Raw genomic sequence first — 15,294 nt, 5'->3', positions numbered from 1 at the left:
TACACTTTACAGTGTATCCCCAACCTCAGGTGGAGAGGTTCAAAGAGCATACTTTCTAAACCTGAGAAATAATTCATAACTAGTTTATCAGACGTAAAAAGCAAATTACTTAAAAGATGACTTCTTCTCCCCTTCAAACCGCCACCTTATTTTCACAGTCCCTAATATCCACCATATGTATGTGTGGGGGAATCTAGCAACTAATTTTCTAGTCATTTTCCAACTCGCACTTACCTCCTACTATAGATTTTTTGAGGCTTTCCGCTTTCCTGAAGATAAAAAAAAAAGTATTTATAATCAGTCTTGACCCTCAAAACAAATTCATTAACTACAAAACATGAACCTGGCTGCTCGTCTCAAACTAACATATCTTTCAACCCAAGTCTGTATTTGGGATAAGCTTTTCCCTCACTATCCTTCAGGTTTCTTCGATAACAGAGCCTGCCGAGGTAGAAAGCACTCAAACCAACGAAAAAAACTATTCTGACACATCAATAGGTTGCAAGACCTCCTCTTCCAAAGCGACAACCTAGTTGTTTGGGTAAATAATAGACAAGGATTACATAATGTATAGCTATAAAGAGTTTGAAGGATCTGACCGCCAGTAAATATGTTTCTTCTCCACACACCCTTCCCACCCCGAGAAATGGCCATAAGAAGCAATTCCTAGGATTTCTCTCCGGTGCCTGCAATGCCACGTCCTTTTCTCTCTTGGAGGTTCGTGCAAGAACTCCTCCAGCCCTCACGATATCGTCTTGCTCCCGCCTCTCTCCTCTCTCTGCCACTGCCACCGCAGCCCCCCACACCCTAGGCCCCCACATCGCCCCGCAAGGTTGAGCCTCCACCCGCCTCAGCTGCCTTCTCCTCACAACCCTCCCAAGCTGCTACCAGGTCTACGCGAGGTTCCGGAACCACCAACACTCCAGCTACCGCCTTCCCAGATCACCCTCGTCACATGCCCTCTATAGTTCCCGCAGCCCGAGAAGAAGAAAATCCCTCCTGATCTAGCACTATGCGTCCCCCAAAGACAGCGCCGCCGCCTACCTGTCACCCGGCTACCTCCGGCTTCTTACCGCCACCGCCTCCCGCAGCAGCCTGCCAACTGCAGCGCAACAACCAGCCTTCCCATTGGGTGGTTACACGCTCTAACAACTGCCTCACTTATTGGCTGGAGCATGTTCGCGGCCCTCCCCTCTGTGCAGTGTCTAAGGATTCCGGTCTCCAAGCAAGGAAAACATCGCCTCTTCCCTGCTATTCTGTCCTCTACAATTATTCTTACCTCAATCAGACCACCTATGCACAGATGCGCGGAAAAAATGTCGACTTCCAGCACCCAGCGCCCTTCATGTCCTCTCCACTCGGTCCAGGAATCCGTGACCTAGTGCGGAACGTTAAACGGCTCCTCTGCTTTCCTGCCGTAAGGCACTCCAGGAGACAACTTCCGTTTCCGCTTGGCTCCGGCTGGAGGCTTGACTATTGAGTGTCGTGAGAGGTCAGATTGTTGTCAGGTAAATTAGAGTTGGTGGGAGGCCTCTTAATCAGGAATTAGAGTGAGACTCTTCCGAGGATTGTAGAAAAGGGGAGACTAAATGGAGAATGGTCTTGAGAGTCTATACCTCGAGGGAAGGGGATCGAAGAACTAGCAATAGAGCACGATGAAATCCTGGGATAGTGAGGGGTAGTTTGTAGAAGGATGCGGTGAGAATTACTGTGGTTAAGTCCGTATGCTTTTTCCCTCTATCCCACCCGCAAACCCTCGCCCTGTGTCTTGTGGTTTACCTCTGAATTGAGTAAAGGCAGAACAGCTCCAACTCGAAGAATTGTAAAATAAGAATATACAATGCATGCTTCGCAACAATCATGTATCGTTTTAAGGCTTTCCTGGTGTGAATGTTTTTGATAACGTTAAAGTGAAAAAAGCACGGTACAAAAATCACATCCATTTTTAGAGTGATTACTATTTTTAAATTGCATATAAGTAGGTGCAGGGACTGGAGGGGACACGAAAAGTTCACTTGTCTTTTGTTTTTTAATGTTCTTAGTCACAATTTTAAAAATGAGGGGTAGTTGGGATATATACTTGAAAGTCGTGGATAAACCATAAAATTACATGTACTATAAGTGGCATTATCCTTTTATTTTCTAGTTAGGGAAAGTATGCCAGCCCCTGCTAGTGGAGGTGGAGTTGATCTCCACCAAAGTAGAGATTCATTCCAAACACAGGTAGCTAGCTTTTTAAAAGTTTCATGATTATATGTTTTTTCTTTGTTGAACTAATAAACTTACTGTTTTTTGTCTGAACAGTTCTGAAACTGAAATGATTATCCAGTGTTGAGTCCTTGGCATAATTTGTCTTTATCTAATTTTAGTTTCTATTATGAAATATAGCAGAAGGGTGTATAAAATGTAAATGTATTTAAAGAATTACAATTAAGCAAACCCTATGTAACCACCCCTCAGTTTAAAAAATAAAACATTGCGGGGACACCTGGGTGGCTCAGTTGTTAAGTGTCTGCCTTCGGCTCAGGTTATGATCCCAGGGTCCTGGAATCGAGCCCCGCATGGGGCTCTTTGCTCAGCAGAAAGCCTGCTTCTCTCTCTCCCACTCCCCTGCTTGTGTTCCCTCTCTCGCTGTGTCTCTCTCTGTCAAATAAATAAATAAAATGTTAAAAAAAAAAAAAAGAAAACATTGCCAATAACTTAGAACTTTGCATTCTCAAGCAGAGGTGATTATCCTTCAAAGTGATGAAAATTGGTTCTTGGAGGAGAGGTGAAAAAAAATCTTAAAGACTACAGTGGTTTGAGGCCCTCCAAAGAGCCATGGTACATTAGCAGATAAATACAGTATGTCCGTGGTATTACAATTTAATTGGGGCAGGGGAGTAGGGATGTGATAAGGAAAAAAAAATCTGAAAAAACTCCTTTTGGGTGCAAGAATTAAGAGTAGATCGAAAAACACTGCCTTAGAAGCTCTCTGTATGAGCTTCTGTGATTCTGTCTCCTCCACCAAGAGGTAACCATTATCCTGACTTCTGATAAACATTCACTTTTTTCACTTTAGTTTTTCCATCTATGGTGCATTTCTAAAAAAAATGAATTATCTGGTTTTTCAGTTTATATAAATGGGATCAAAGTGTATGTATTTTTTAAACTCACCCCTTGTTCATTACTTGTGAGATTTGTTCATACTTTTGCATGTAGTCTTTCGTTGTGTATTCTGTAGTGTGACTTTCGTAAATACCATTATTGTTGTTGGATATTTGGGTTGTTTACAGTGTGGGGCTAGCCACATAAACAATCTGGCTAAAAAGATTCTTAGAAAATATATCTATTGTTAAAATATATATATGTATATAGATACACGCGTAAGAGTTTTTTTTTATAATTGTGCTGTCCATTGAAAATATAATGCAAGGCTCATGTTACTTACAATTTTCTAGTAGCCATATTAAAAAGGTAAAAAGAAAGTTAATTTAATTATATATTTTGTCTAACCCAGTATATTCAAAGTATTATTTCAAGATATAATCAGTATTAAAAGTTATTAATGAAATATTTTACATTTTCTTCATACTGTCTCAAAATCGATGTATTTTACACTTAAATATGTTTGTATGGTAAGTTTTCATAAATATAAACACTTGATCTGTTTATATTTTGCAAAAATTAAAATTGAAAACGTAGCTCCATATACCTAATTTGTTCCAAACACACTTTAAAAAACACACTCCATATACCTAAATTGTTCCAAACACACTTTAAAATCAGTTCCAATAACTGATTTGAGAATCCAATTTGAAATTTAAATTAATTAAAATTAAATAAAAATTCTAGTTCCCCAATTGCACTATTCACACTTCAAGTGCTAGTGAAAACCATATTGAATAGTGCAGATCTAGACCATAAGGTAGTCAAATGTTTGTCATTTCTAGGTCAGACCAGTATTTCACAATGGTTGTGCTAAGTCACATTCTCACCACCTGGGTGTAAAAGTGGAAAACACATCACATTGTGTTTTCCACAAATCTCACAATCTTACAAGGTAGGTTTTATCCTCATGTTATATGAGGAAACAAATTCAGAGAGATTAAATTATTTGCCCAGAAGTTTATAGCTATTAATAGTGCATCCAGGATTAAATCTGTATACACCAAAGTCTGCACTGAAGTAGAATTCCAAACTTCCTTCAAGTGATCATGATAGCATTATTTGATTTATGGCTATTCTGAAGTAGAAATACTTTTAAAAAAGAAAATGAAAAGTTCCCTAGAAGTTGTGTTGTTCAGCTGTTTGAAAAGTCATTGAAATATTCTCTTTAGTAAATGCCTATAAAGGGACACTTTCTGAAATATTTTAATGAAGTAGAAGAGAAAATGCATTGAATTTCTTAAAGGAAATTAGGAGAAATTAATATGATACTTTCATGTTTTCTTTCAAAGATCTCCCAAATTAATATTTTGAACATAGTAATATTGTAACTTTGAAACAGTCTTCATATATGGTAATGCTTCCATTTTTCTTTCTTTTTTTTTTTAAGTTGGGGGGGTGCAAAGAGAGAATCTTAAGCAGGCTCCATGCCCAGCGCAGAGCCCGACGCAGGGCTTGATCTAACAACCCTGAGATCCTGACGAGCTGAAATCAAGAGTCAGACACTTAACCAACTGAGCCACCCAGGAACCCCTCCATTTTTATTTTCAAAATCAAACTATTTCATCAAAAGATTTTGACATTTGTCTTGTATTCTTTTCCAAGTATGTTGATACTCAATTAGGGTTAATATTCTAGAATTGATATTTGCCAAAATAAGGGTTTGTCTTGCAATCTCTAAAGATTTTTGGAATGAAACATTAAAAAAAATTTTTTTTGAAAACATGGTTTGAAGAAACCAAGATATCCTTCTAATTAAACACTTCTTAAAGTATTTCTTTTATAATAATGTATTGAACCTCAAAATCAGCCTGAAATCTGAAACCATAATTTTTTTCTTTTAAGATTTTTATTTATTTATTTGACAGAGAGAGAGACAGCAAGAGAGGGAACACAAGCAGGGGGGAACGGGAGAGGGAGAGAAGCAGGCTCCCAGCTGAGCAGGGAGCCTGATGGGGAGCTTCATCCCAGGACACAGGGATCATGACCCAAGCCGAAGGCAGATGCTTAATGACTGAACCACCCAGACGCCCCATTTTTTCCTTTATATTATTGAATCCACCAAATAATAATGAAATAATCAAATGTTTCATTTGAAATTGTGAATGTTGTTTTAACTTGTGTTTGGTGGGTATTGGTTTTCATTCTTTTTTTAAATGTAAAAAGCATCAAAATAATGTTTTGTGATTATCTTAATATGTCTAAATATACAGTGTTGGTTAATTTGTCAGAATTACTATGTATAACTACCCCCCCAATATTCTGGGAACTATCGTTTAATGGAATGAACATTTCACATAATGTATCTTTAGTAAACACTATCTAATAATTACCTCTGTCTTCTAAAATGCAGTGTAAGAGCCCTGCCTTATTATTGGGCCTGTTCAGAGTTATAAATCCAGACATAATGGTAGTAATTATTTGGTTTGGTTTTATTTCTGGAGAGCAGTGATTATAGAATTGCTACTGCTAACCTTATACAAAAGGGGCATTAATTCATACCTCCTTAATTTTAAATTCATAGCAATTTAACTCGGGACTGAACTGAAGTTTATTTTTACATTATCTATAAAAATAACACTAGTGGGGTGCCTGACTGGCTCAGTCGGTAGAGCGTGTGACTTGATCCCTGGGTTGTGAGTTCGAGCCCCATGTTGGATGTAGAGATTATTAATAAATAAACTTAAAAAAAATAACACTAGTAAAACTGAAGTCTTATAACCATTACAGGCATATTTTATTTAAGGAGCCTTAGGGGTCCTAAGGTCTCTTGGTGTAGTTCAGGAGTCAGCAAACCACAGCCCATGGCCAAATCCAACATATTGCCTATTTTTATACTGCCCATGAGCTAAGAATGTTTTTTTTTTTAAGATTTTATTTATTCATTTGACAGAGATAGATACAGCGAGAGAGGGAACACAAGCAGGGGGAGGGGGAGAGGGAGAAGCAGGCTTCCCACGGAGCAGGGAGCCTGATGCAGGACTCAATCCCAGGACCCTGGGATCATGACCTGAGCCGAAGGCAGACGCTTAACGACTGAGCCCCCCAGGTGCCTGAGCTAAGAATGTTTTTTACAGATGAACATTTGGAATGAATTTGCTAAGGAACCCTAACTTTGAGCCCCAGTTAAGGAAAATGTTACCCCAAAAAAGGGAATTTCATTTTTTTCATCAGACCTGTATTACAAAAATTGTACTCAGTTATTATTATATCTTGAATTTATCAATACATTTTTTTCTCTTGTTATATAACTACCTACAAGATATCCTTCATTTTACCTCTTGGTGCACAAAGCCTAAGATATTTACTATCTGGCTCTTTACATAAAAAATTCATGTGATAATAGATATTTAAACACAGGGGGCACCTGGGTGGCTCAGTCGGTTAAGTGACTGCCTTCGGCTCAGGTCATGATCCTGGAGTCCCAGGATCGAGTCCCACATCGGGCTTCCTGCTCGGCAGGGAGTCTGCTTCTCCCTCTGACCCTCCTTCCTCTCGTGCTCTCTATCTCTCATTCTCTCTCTCTCAAATAAATAAATAAAATCTTTAAAAAAAAAAGATATTTAAACACAATAACACTGCATTTTAAAAGAATCTTCTGAACAACATAGGTAACAAAACAATATGTACATTGTTTTTATATAATAATAATACCATTTACAATAGCATAAAATATATAATATTTTATAAATATATAATAGTATATAATAATATAAATATACAAATGCATATTTACACATTGTGAAAGGACTAAAAAGAAGGAAACAGTATTGCTTAGAAGTTAGGAGCAGGGGCTCCTGGGTGGCTCAGTGGGTTATACATCTGCTTTCAGCTGAGGTCATGATCTCAGGGTCCTGGGATCGAGCCCCACATCGGGCGCCCTGCTCTGCAGGGAGTCTGCTTCTCCCTCTGCCTCTGCTTGTGTTTGGTTTCTCTCTCTCTCTTTCTCGCTGTCAAATAAATAAATAGTAAATAAATAAATAGAATCTTTGAAAAAAAAAGTTAGGAGCAAGGGCTCTGAAACCAAACTGCAAGGTTCAAGACCAATTGTACCGTTTACTGTCTTTGTTACCTTCAGAAAGTTCCTTACCTTGTGGGAGCTTCATTGTCTTCATGTGTAAAATGGTGGTGATAACCGTAATTTAAGTTCAAAGTGTTGTTTTAGGAGTAATGGAATTAATACATGTTAAAGCACTTTGGTACACCTGGTACGTAGGGCACAATAAATGTGAGCTGTTCTTATAATGAAGAAAGGAACAAAATAAGAAATGGTTATCTCTGAGTGGTGGGATTATTTTTTTTCCAAAGATTTTATTTATTTATTTGTCAGAGAGAGAAGAGAGAGAGCGCACAAGCAGGGGGAGTGGCAGGCAGAGGGAGAAGCAGGCTCCCCGCTGAGCAAGGAGCCCGATGCGGGGCTCGATCCCAGGACCCCAGGATCATGACCTGAGCCAAAGGCAGCTGCTTAACCAACTGAGCCACCCAGGCGTCCCAAGTGGTGGGATTATTGATTTTGTTTCTTTTTTATGTTTTGTATATGTGTATTTCCTAACTGTGAATATACACTAGTTATGTAATAGGATGCTTTTTATAAAACCTGTTACCTCAGAATTTTCAAGTATTTATATTGGCTCTCCTTTTAAAACATTAACAAATGTTTGGGTATTTGATATGTACAATCAGCATAGTTCTCTTTTATGTTAATCTTATCCTTTAGACATGGCCCACGGACATGGGCATGAACACGGCCCTAGTAAACTGGAACTTCCAGATTATAAACAATGGAAGATAGAAGGGACACCATTAGCAGTTGTCCAGGAGAGGCTGGCTGCACGAGGGCTAAGAGATCCATGGGGCCGGTAAGAACAATTAAATAATTTAGATAGAATTTATTCTAGAGAATCAGTATCTATGTTCCTTTTCTTTTTCTTTTTTTAATTGATTTAGCTATTCTAGGTTCTTTGTATTTACATTTAAATGTTAAAACAAGCTTTTCAGTTTCTACGAAAAAGCTGCTTGAATTTTAATTGGGATCACATTAACTCAGAGCTCAGCTGGGGACAATTGATGTCTTAACAAGTTAAATCACTATATTGTATACCTGAACCTAATATTACACTGTATGTTAACTAACTGGAATTTAAATAAAAACTTAAAAAAATTTATATCTTAACAATATTGAATCTTCCAATCTATGGACAGTTTAGGTTCTGTTTAATTTTCTCAGTGGTGTTTTATTGCTTTAAAAACAAATCTTGTGTATATTTTGTTAAAGTTATCCTGAATTATTCCATGTTTTATGCTATTGTAAATGGTATTGTTAAACTTAAATAGCCAATTTTCTTTGCTAATATGTGAAAATACAATGGAGTTTTATATATCAACTTTGTATCTTGTTTCTTAGCTATATTCACATTTTTGTTCTAGCAGATTTTTTTTACAAATTTCTTAGAATTTAATAGATGATCATTTTGTCCAAAATCAGTGTTACTTCTTCCTTTTCAGTTTGTAAACTTTTTCTTTCTTTCTTGCATTATTACACTGGCTAACACTACTAGTATAATGTTGGATAAAGTGTTGTTAGCTGACATCCATGCCTTGTTCCTTTTTTTTTTAATCTTTTTAAGTAATCTCTGCACAATGTGGGACTGTGAAATCAAGAGTCACATGTTCTACCAGCTGATCCAGCCAGGAGCCCCTGCCTTGTTCCTAATTGGGGGAAAGCATTCAGTCTTTCACCGCTAAGTATATTAGTTGTAGGGTGGTTATAGATGCCCTTCATCAAGTTGTAGAGTTTCTCTTGAGTGTTGAATTTTTTTAAATGCTTTTTCTGCATCTGTTGAGATGCTCATATAGTTTTTTCATTCTGTTAATATGATGAATTACTCTTACTGATTTTAAAATATCAAACCAATCTTGCATTCCTTTTTTTTTAATCTTGCATTCCTGAGGTAAACCCTTCATCATGATATATTATCCTTTCATATATTGCTAGAATAAATTTTCTAAAATTCTGTTGAGAATATTTGCTTCTGTGTTCTTGAAGGATATTACCCTGTAGTTTTCTTCTAATGTCTTTGTCTGGTTTTGGTATCTGAATCAGATTTGATTAACTCTCATATTTTCTACTAAGTCAGATTTTTAGAGTTAAGTGGGATTTTTTTTAATATAACATAATTTTTTCCACTCATTTACCCCTACCTGTGAGAGAAGACTTTTTGTTTTCACTAGAACTCTCTGAATTCTGTTTACTTCTCTGTTCAAGATACTCAGAAGAATGATGGCCAGAGCAGGAAGTCAGTCCTCTTTTTTTTTTTTTAGAAGTCCATATTCTAAAGCTCAGGCAGCTATGACAGGAAAAAGCTCTGATTCTCTGAAAGAAGAATAATATTAGGTGTTACATACTCTCTGTGCCAGAATATATCATAAATTACCCTGTTTAATCTTTATAATAACACCATAAGGTAGGGGCACCTGGGTGGCTCAGTTGGTTAAGCGTCTGCCTTCAGCTCAGGTCATGATCCCAGCGTCCTGGGATCGAGCCCTGCATCGGGCTCCCTGCTCAGCCAGAAGCCTGCTTCTCCCTCTCCCACTCCACCTGCTTGTGTTCCCTCTCACGCTGTCTCTCTCTTTCTCTCTCTCTCTCCCTGTCAATTAAATAAATAAGTAAAATCTTTAAAAAAAAAAAAAAAAGATAACACTATAAGGTAGATAGTGATCACCACTAAGTAAAAGAGGAAGCAGGCCCTAACTTGTCTAGCCTAAAAGGTTGTGAATCTAAGTGACAGAGCAAAGTTTAATACCCAAGTTTCTAACTTCCTCTTTAAATAATGCTGTAATGACTGGTACGGGCAAAACCATACAGCTGACCTCTAATGAACAGGCTGAAGTGAGTCTTGCATTTGGGAATTCTATAAAATCCTAAGTATTAATGACAATGAAATCATCAAATCTTTTTCTTCTGTTTTATATGTGAAATGTGGGCATACGTATAGACCTAATTATCTTATATCACAGAAAGACTCCTATTGTGATCCACTTACATATCTTATATAAGGTTGCATTTAAGTCTGTTAGGACGAAAATTAAATCTGTTTTAGTGAATGTATATAAGTTGTGTGTGATTATAATTTTCCCTTTTTTTCCTCTAGCAATGAAGCTTGGAGATACATGGGTGGCTTTGCAAACAATGTTTCCTTTGTTGGTGCATTACTAAAAGGATTCAAATGGGGATTTGCAGCATTTGTGGTAGCTGTAGGGGCGGAATATTACCTGGAGTCCAAGAATAAAGATAAGAAGCATCACTGAAGATAATACCTGGAAGTATCTTAAAGGCTTCTTAATTCTCTTATAAAAATAAGATTTCTTCAATGTAGCCTCCTTGTCTGTTTTTCCCTTAAAGAATACTAGTAAGATTCAATAAAGTAAGAATACATATGCTAATCTGTTTTTATCATTCTTTAAAAAAAAAAATGTTGGGACGCCTGGGTGGCTCAGTCGGTTAAGTGTCTGCCTTCGGCTCAGGTCATGATCCCAGCATCCTGGGATCAAGTCCCGCGTCGGGCTCCCTGCTCCACGGGGAGCCTGCTTCTCCCTCTGCTTCTGCCTCTCTCTCTGTCTCTCATGAATAAATAAAATAAAATCTTTAAAAAAAAAAATGTCTTGGCTCAGTTGGCAGAGCATGCAACTCTTGGTCGTGGGGTCATGGGTTCAAGCCCCATGTTAGCTGTGTAGATTACTTCTTAAAAAATGTCTCAAGCCATATCAGATTTGGTTTGAAATATGGGGGGAGACTGAGTACCAGCAGTAGTGCATTCTGCATATGGCACTAAGCCAGCATATATTTGAACAAATGGATATGTTCTAAAAGGTTTTGTTTTTTGTTTTTTCAAGTTTTTTTTAGTGGTAAAATTTGCCATCTTAACTGCTTTTAAGTGTGCAGTCTGTGGTACTAAATACAATCGAAATGTGTAACCATCATCACCATTCATCCCCATAACTCTTTATCTTTTAAAACTGAAAGTCTATGTCATTAAACAATAAGTCCTCATTCCCCCTTCTCCCAGCCCTTGGCAACACCATTCTACTTCCTGTCTCTATGATTTTGGCTACTTAAAAGTACCTCATATAAATTGAAGCATACAGTATTTGTCTCTTTCTGACTGGCTTATTTCACTTACCACAATGTCTTCAAGTTTCATCCATAATGTAGCATGGGTTGGAATTTCTTACTAAATCTGAATAGGATTCCATTGTATGTAGATACTACATTTTGCCTTTCCATTCATCCATTGATGGACACTTGGTTTGCGTTCACATTTTAGCTATTGTGAATAATGCTGCTATGAACATGGGTGTACTCTAGCAGGGTTTTAAATGGGAATTAGCCTGGCTGTTTTTAGTATCCTCTGAAAGTGCTTTAGATTATACTGTAAAACACTTGCTGCCCGGTTCTGACTGACATATCCAGGTATCATGTTCATTTTTCTTTATTGTGATATTATCTATTCTTAGTCCTCATTATTCCAACAATTTGAAAAGTTTGACATTTTTTCTGTATTTCTAATAACAAACTACACGTTCTTCCCACACTGAATTTTTAAAATTTTAAAAAAGATTTTTTGTATTTACGAGAGAGTGTGCGAGGACAAGTGCGGGAAGAGCAGAGGGGGAGGGAAAAGCAGGCTCCCCACTGGGACTCTATCCCAGAACCCTGAAATTATGACCTGAGCTGAAGGCTTAATTGTGCCACCCCGTTGACCCGAATTTTTAAATTTTGATCAATTAAATTTCTACGTTGAGACAAACTCAGCTTCTTGAAGAGGTAGTATTATTGCTTGAATAACAAAGTTAGTATAAAACTCCAGGGTGATTTTTTTTCTTTGTAAATTTCTTATAAACGAGAAATCACTAAATACATGAGACAAGAATTCATAATAGTGGTAAATGGAATGTGATAAAGTGGAATAATAAAAAAGACTGCAAAAGATAAGGAAAGTTTAACAAGCAACAAATAACAATAAAAAATACAAATAGCAAGATGGTAGATTTAAATTTGATCATGTGCAAAAATAATTTGATCATATGAATAATTAAATGTAGAATGGTCTAAAATTGAAACTAAAATCTTTCAATTAAAACACAGATTGTGGGGCGCCTGGGTGGCTCAGTCAAGCATCTGCCTTCAGCTCAGGTCATGATCCCAGGATTCTGGGATCGAGCCCCACATCAGGCTCCCGGCTCAGCGGAAAGCCTGCTTCTCTCTTTCCCAATCCCTCCTACTTGTGTTCTCTCTCTCACTGTGTCTCTCTCTGTCAAATAAGTAAATAAAATCTTTAAAAAATAAAAAAATAATAAAATAAATAAATAAAATACAGATTGTCAGGCAAAAAAGTAAGACCCAAGTATAAGCTGTTTACATGAAAACTCCTGTAAAACCTAGGGTAAAAGTAGAAAAATAGAAAGCAAACAGTAATGAAAAGAATAGTGATAAATTTCAGAATAAAGCGTATTCTCCATAATAATGGAGGATTCAGTTCATTAAGACATAAAAATGTATGTATATGCACAGAGCTTTATTTTTTTTAATATGTCCAGATTTGTTTATTAGTTATCTGAAACTAGGCCATTACAATAAAGTCTGACAGCTACAGGAATTTTGAAATAAAACGATAAAAGGCGTTCCTGAAGTTGTACAGAACTTTAAATTATATGAAACAAATAGAACTAAAGGGAGAAATAGGCAAATCCACAATTACAGTTGAAGATTTCAACACTCCTTTCTCAGTAATTGATAGAAAAGTAGAAAATTAGCCTATAGAAGACTTGAACAACACTATAGCTTGATGTAGTATTTATAGACCACTCTGCTCCAAAACAGTAGAGCATTCATTGGACTTTCTATATCCAATGTGGGCCTTAAAAAAACTACTGGCTCAGTCAGTAGAATGTGAGATTCTTGATCTCAGGGTCATGAGTTTAAGTCCCACATTGGGTATAGAACAGTAGAGCATTCTTTTCAAGTGCACATGGACCATTTATCACAACAGACTATATTCTGGGCCATAAAACAATATGTTTAGGAGGAGTGAAATTACACAGAACATATTCTCAGATCACAAAGAAATTAGACTAAAAGTAACATCTGAAAAATCCACTCATATTTGGAAATTAGATGGCATACTTGTAATACCCCCTGCTCAAAAAGAGGTATAGGGAAATTAGAAATTCTTTTTTTTTCTTTTTTTTTTAAGTTTTTATTTTTTTATTGATTTGAGAGAGAGCAAGAGCACAAGAGCGGAGGGGGAGGGGCAGAGGGAGAAGCCGGCTCCCCATGGAGTAGAAAGCCCAATGTGGGACTCAATCCCAGGACCCTAGGATTATGACCTGAGCCGAAGGCAGACACTTAACCGACTGAGCCACCCAGGTGCCCCGGGGAAATTAGGAATTCTTAACTGAATAAAATGAAAACACAAACACCCAAATTTGTGGGATGCAACTAATAAGACTGATCTCTAGCCAAACTGATAAAAGACACAAATTAATAATATTAGTGATGAAAGCAGAGATATCACTACAGATCCTAGAGACATTAAAACAAAAGCATTTTGCAAACAACTTTATGCTAATAAATCTTGATGAAATTGACAATGGCCTTAAAAAGACAAAACTACCAAAGCTCACTCAAGAAGTAGATAACTTGGGGTGCCTGGCTGGCTCAGTCAGTAGAGTGTGAGACCTTATCTCAGGGTCATGAGTTTAAGTCCCACACTGCGTATAGAACTTACTTTAAAAATTAAACAAAAACAGTAGATACTCTGAATGTCCATGAGTAAACTCATTTGCTGGGTTAGGTGCAGAAAAGATGGAAAGTGCAGTACTTGACATGTTTATAACCGAGAATAACAATAATTTTTCTTTCCTATTTTAGAATATTTATTATCCATCATAATTTTTTCTGGAAGCAAGGAGTAAAGTTTTCCTTATATTTTGTTAATTTGAAAACTATTGCCTGAATTCCTTGGGAGTTGCGGAGAATACAAACCACTGTCATCTTAGCTGTTGCCATTACTTGGACTAGAACCAGTTAAATGTAATATTCATGCTTTTTATTTATTTATTCATTTATTTGTTTATTTATTTATTTGACAGAGAGAGACACAGTGAGAAAGGGAACACAAGCAGGGGGAGTGGGAGAGAGAGAAACAGGCTTCCCACTGAGCACGGAGCCCCATTGTGGGACTCAATCCCAGGACCCTGGGATCATGACCTGGGCCGAAGGCATAAGCTTAACGACTGAGCCACCCAGGCGCCCCTGTAATATGTATGACCAGGGCGCCTGGGTGGCTCAGTTGGTTAAGTGACTGCCTTCGGCTCAGGTCATGATCCTGGAGTCCTGGGATCGAGTCCCCTGTTGGGCTCCCTGCTTGGAAGGGAGTCTGCTTCTCCCTCTGACCATCCCCCCATGCTCTCTCTCTCTCTCTCTCTCAAATAAATAAATAAAACCTTAAAAAAAAATGTATGACCAAAGTACAATTGGAAGTAATGTTAATTATGTGTTTCCTAGCCTCATAAATAAGCACTGTAGATGACTATATGTAAAAATATTATTAGCTCCATTTTGTATGTAGGGCAAGTCCATGGTGAAGTAACAAAGCTTAAGATGGCACAGCTAGTAAGTTCCAGAGTTAGATTTTCGATCCAGGTCTGACTCCATAGTAACCACCATATTACATTACCTATCATGTATGTGATAAGTACTATAAAATGCCATAAAATTATTCTTTTAGATCTTATCTCAGAACTATCTAATTTTACAGTAATTTTATTGTCTTCCTGTACTTTGAACAAAACTATTTTGATACACCTACTAAAGCAGATTCACACATTTTTTAAAAAAGTAAGATGAGAAGAAAAAAAGTAACATAGAGGACGTCAGGGGATAAAATGGGGTAGAAAATGTACATAAAGAAAAAACATGGAAACAATAAGTATTTATACATGTGAATGGCCAATATGATAGAAGAAACAAATTAGAAGAAAACGAAAAAGGAGAAGAAGGGGCTGCAGGATATTGGCATGATGGGCACAGTACAGACAAGCGGAACTTAGTATTCAGTGTATAATTACAGGCATAGGGTGTATTTA

The 15,294-nt window shown here is 37.2% G+C and overlaps 2 protein-coding genes across 8 annotated transcripts in view; one reads left to right on the top strand and one right to left on the bottom strand.

Annotated features, from left to right (window-relative positions):
* HYCC2 (hyccin PI4KA lipid kinase complex subunit 2) overlaps window positions 1–1,298 on the bottom strand; it is an 83,825-nt gene extending 82,527 nt beyond the window's left edge. For 2 of the 5 annotated variants that reach the window (XM_073880360.1, XM_025893608.2), the window contains exon 1: window positions 235–990. The gene's annotated coding sequence lies outside the window, so the exon portion shown is untranslated. Of the gene's footprint in view, window positions 1–234; window positions 992–1,279 lie in introns of those variants that run through there. The other 3 variants (XM_073880364.1, XM_073880390.1, XM_025893587.2) reach the window with 3 other exon arrangements.
* Window positions 1,299–1,384: 86 nt separating this feature from the next.
* NDUFB3 (NADH:ubiquinone oxidoreductase subunit B3) lies at window positions 1,385–10,590 on the top strand. 3 transcript variants are annotated; one of them, XM_025893641.2, is made up of 3 exons: window positions 1,385–1,508; window positions 7,865–8,006; window positions 10,299–10,590. In XM_025893641.2, exons 2-3 carry the CDS (start codon window positions 7,867–7,869, stop codon window positions 10,453–10,455), a joined length of 297 nt encoding a protein of 98 aa, XP_025749426.1. In that variant the 5' UTR covers window positions 1,385–1,508; window positions 7,865–7,866; the 3' UTR covers window positions 10,456–10,590. The 3 variants fall into 3 exon arrangements, with proteins under 3 accessions (XP_025749426.1, XP_073736617.1, XP_073736619.1); XM_073880516.1 differs by lacking the exon at window positions 1,385–1,508 and adding an exon at window positions 2,000–2,223; XM_073880518.1 differs by lacking the exon at window positions 1,385–1,508 and adding an exon at window positions 2,786–3,013.
* Window positions 10,591–15,294: the final 4,704 nt, after the last annotated feature.

The sequence above is a fragment of the Callorhinus ursinus genome, unplaced genomic scaffold, assembly GCF_003265705.2.
Source record: "Callorhinus ursinus isolate GAN/ISIS: 27379988/994484 unplaced genomic scaffold, GSC_fseal_2.0 scaffold2, whole genome shotgun sequence".
NCBI lineage: Eukaryota > Metazoa > Chordata > Mammalia > Carnivora > Otariidae > Callorhinus > Callorhinus ursinus.
Note: the sequence above shows the minus strand (reverse complement) of the source record. Positions and strands in the feature narration are given on the sequence as shown.

Bases quoted from the DNA above. Each gene is read 5' to 3' on its own strand.
- NDUFB3 (XM_025893641.2), top strand. From the start codon at position 7,867: ATGGCCCACGGACATGGGCATGAACACGGCCCTAGTAAACTGGAACTT. The intron at 8,007-10,298 runs GTAAGAACAATT...TTTTTCCTCTAG, and splicing joins CTAAGAGATCCATGGGGCCG to CAATGAAGCTTGGAGATACA.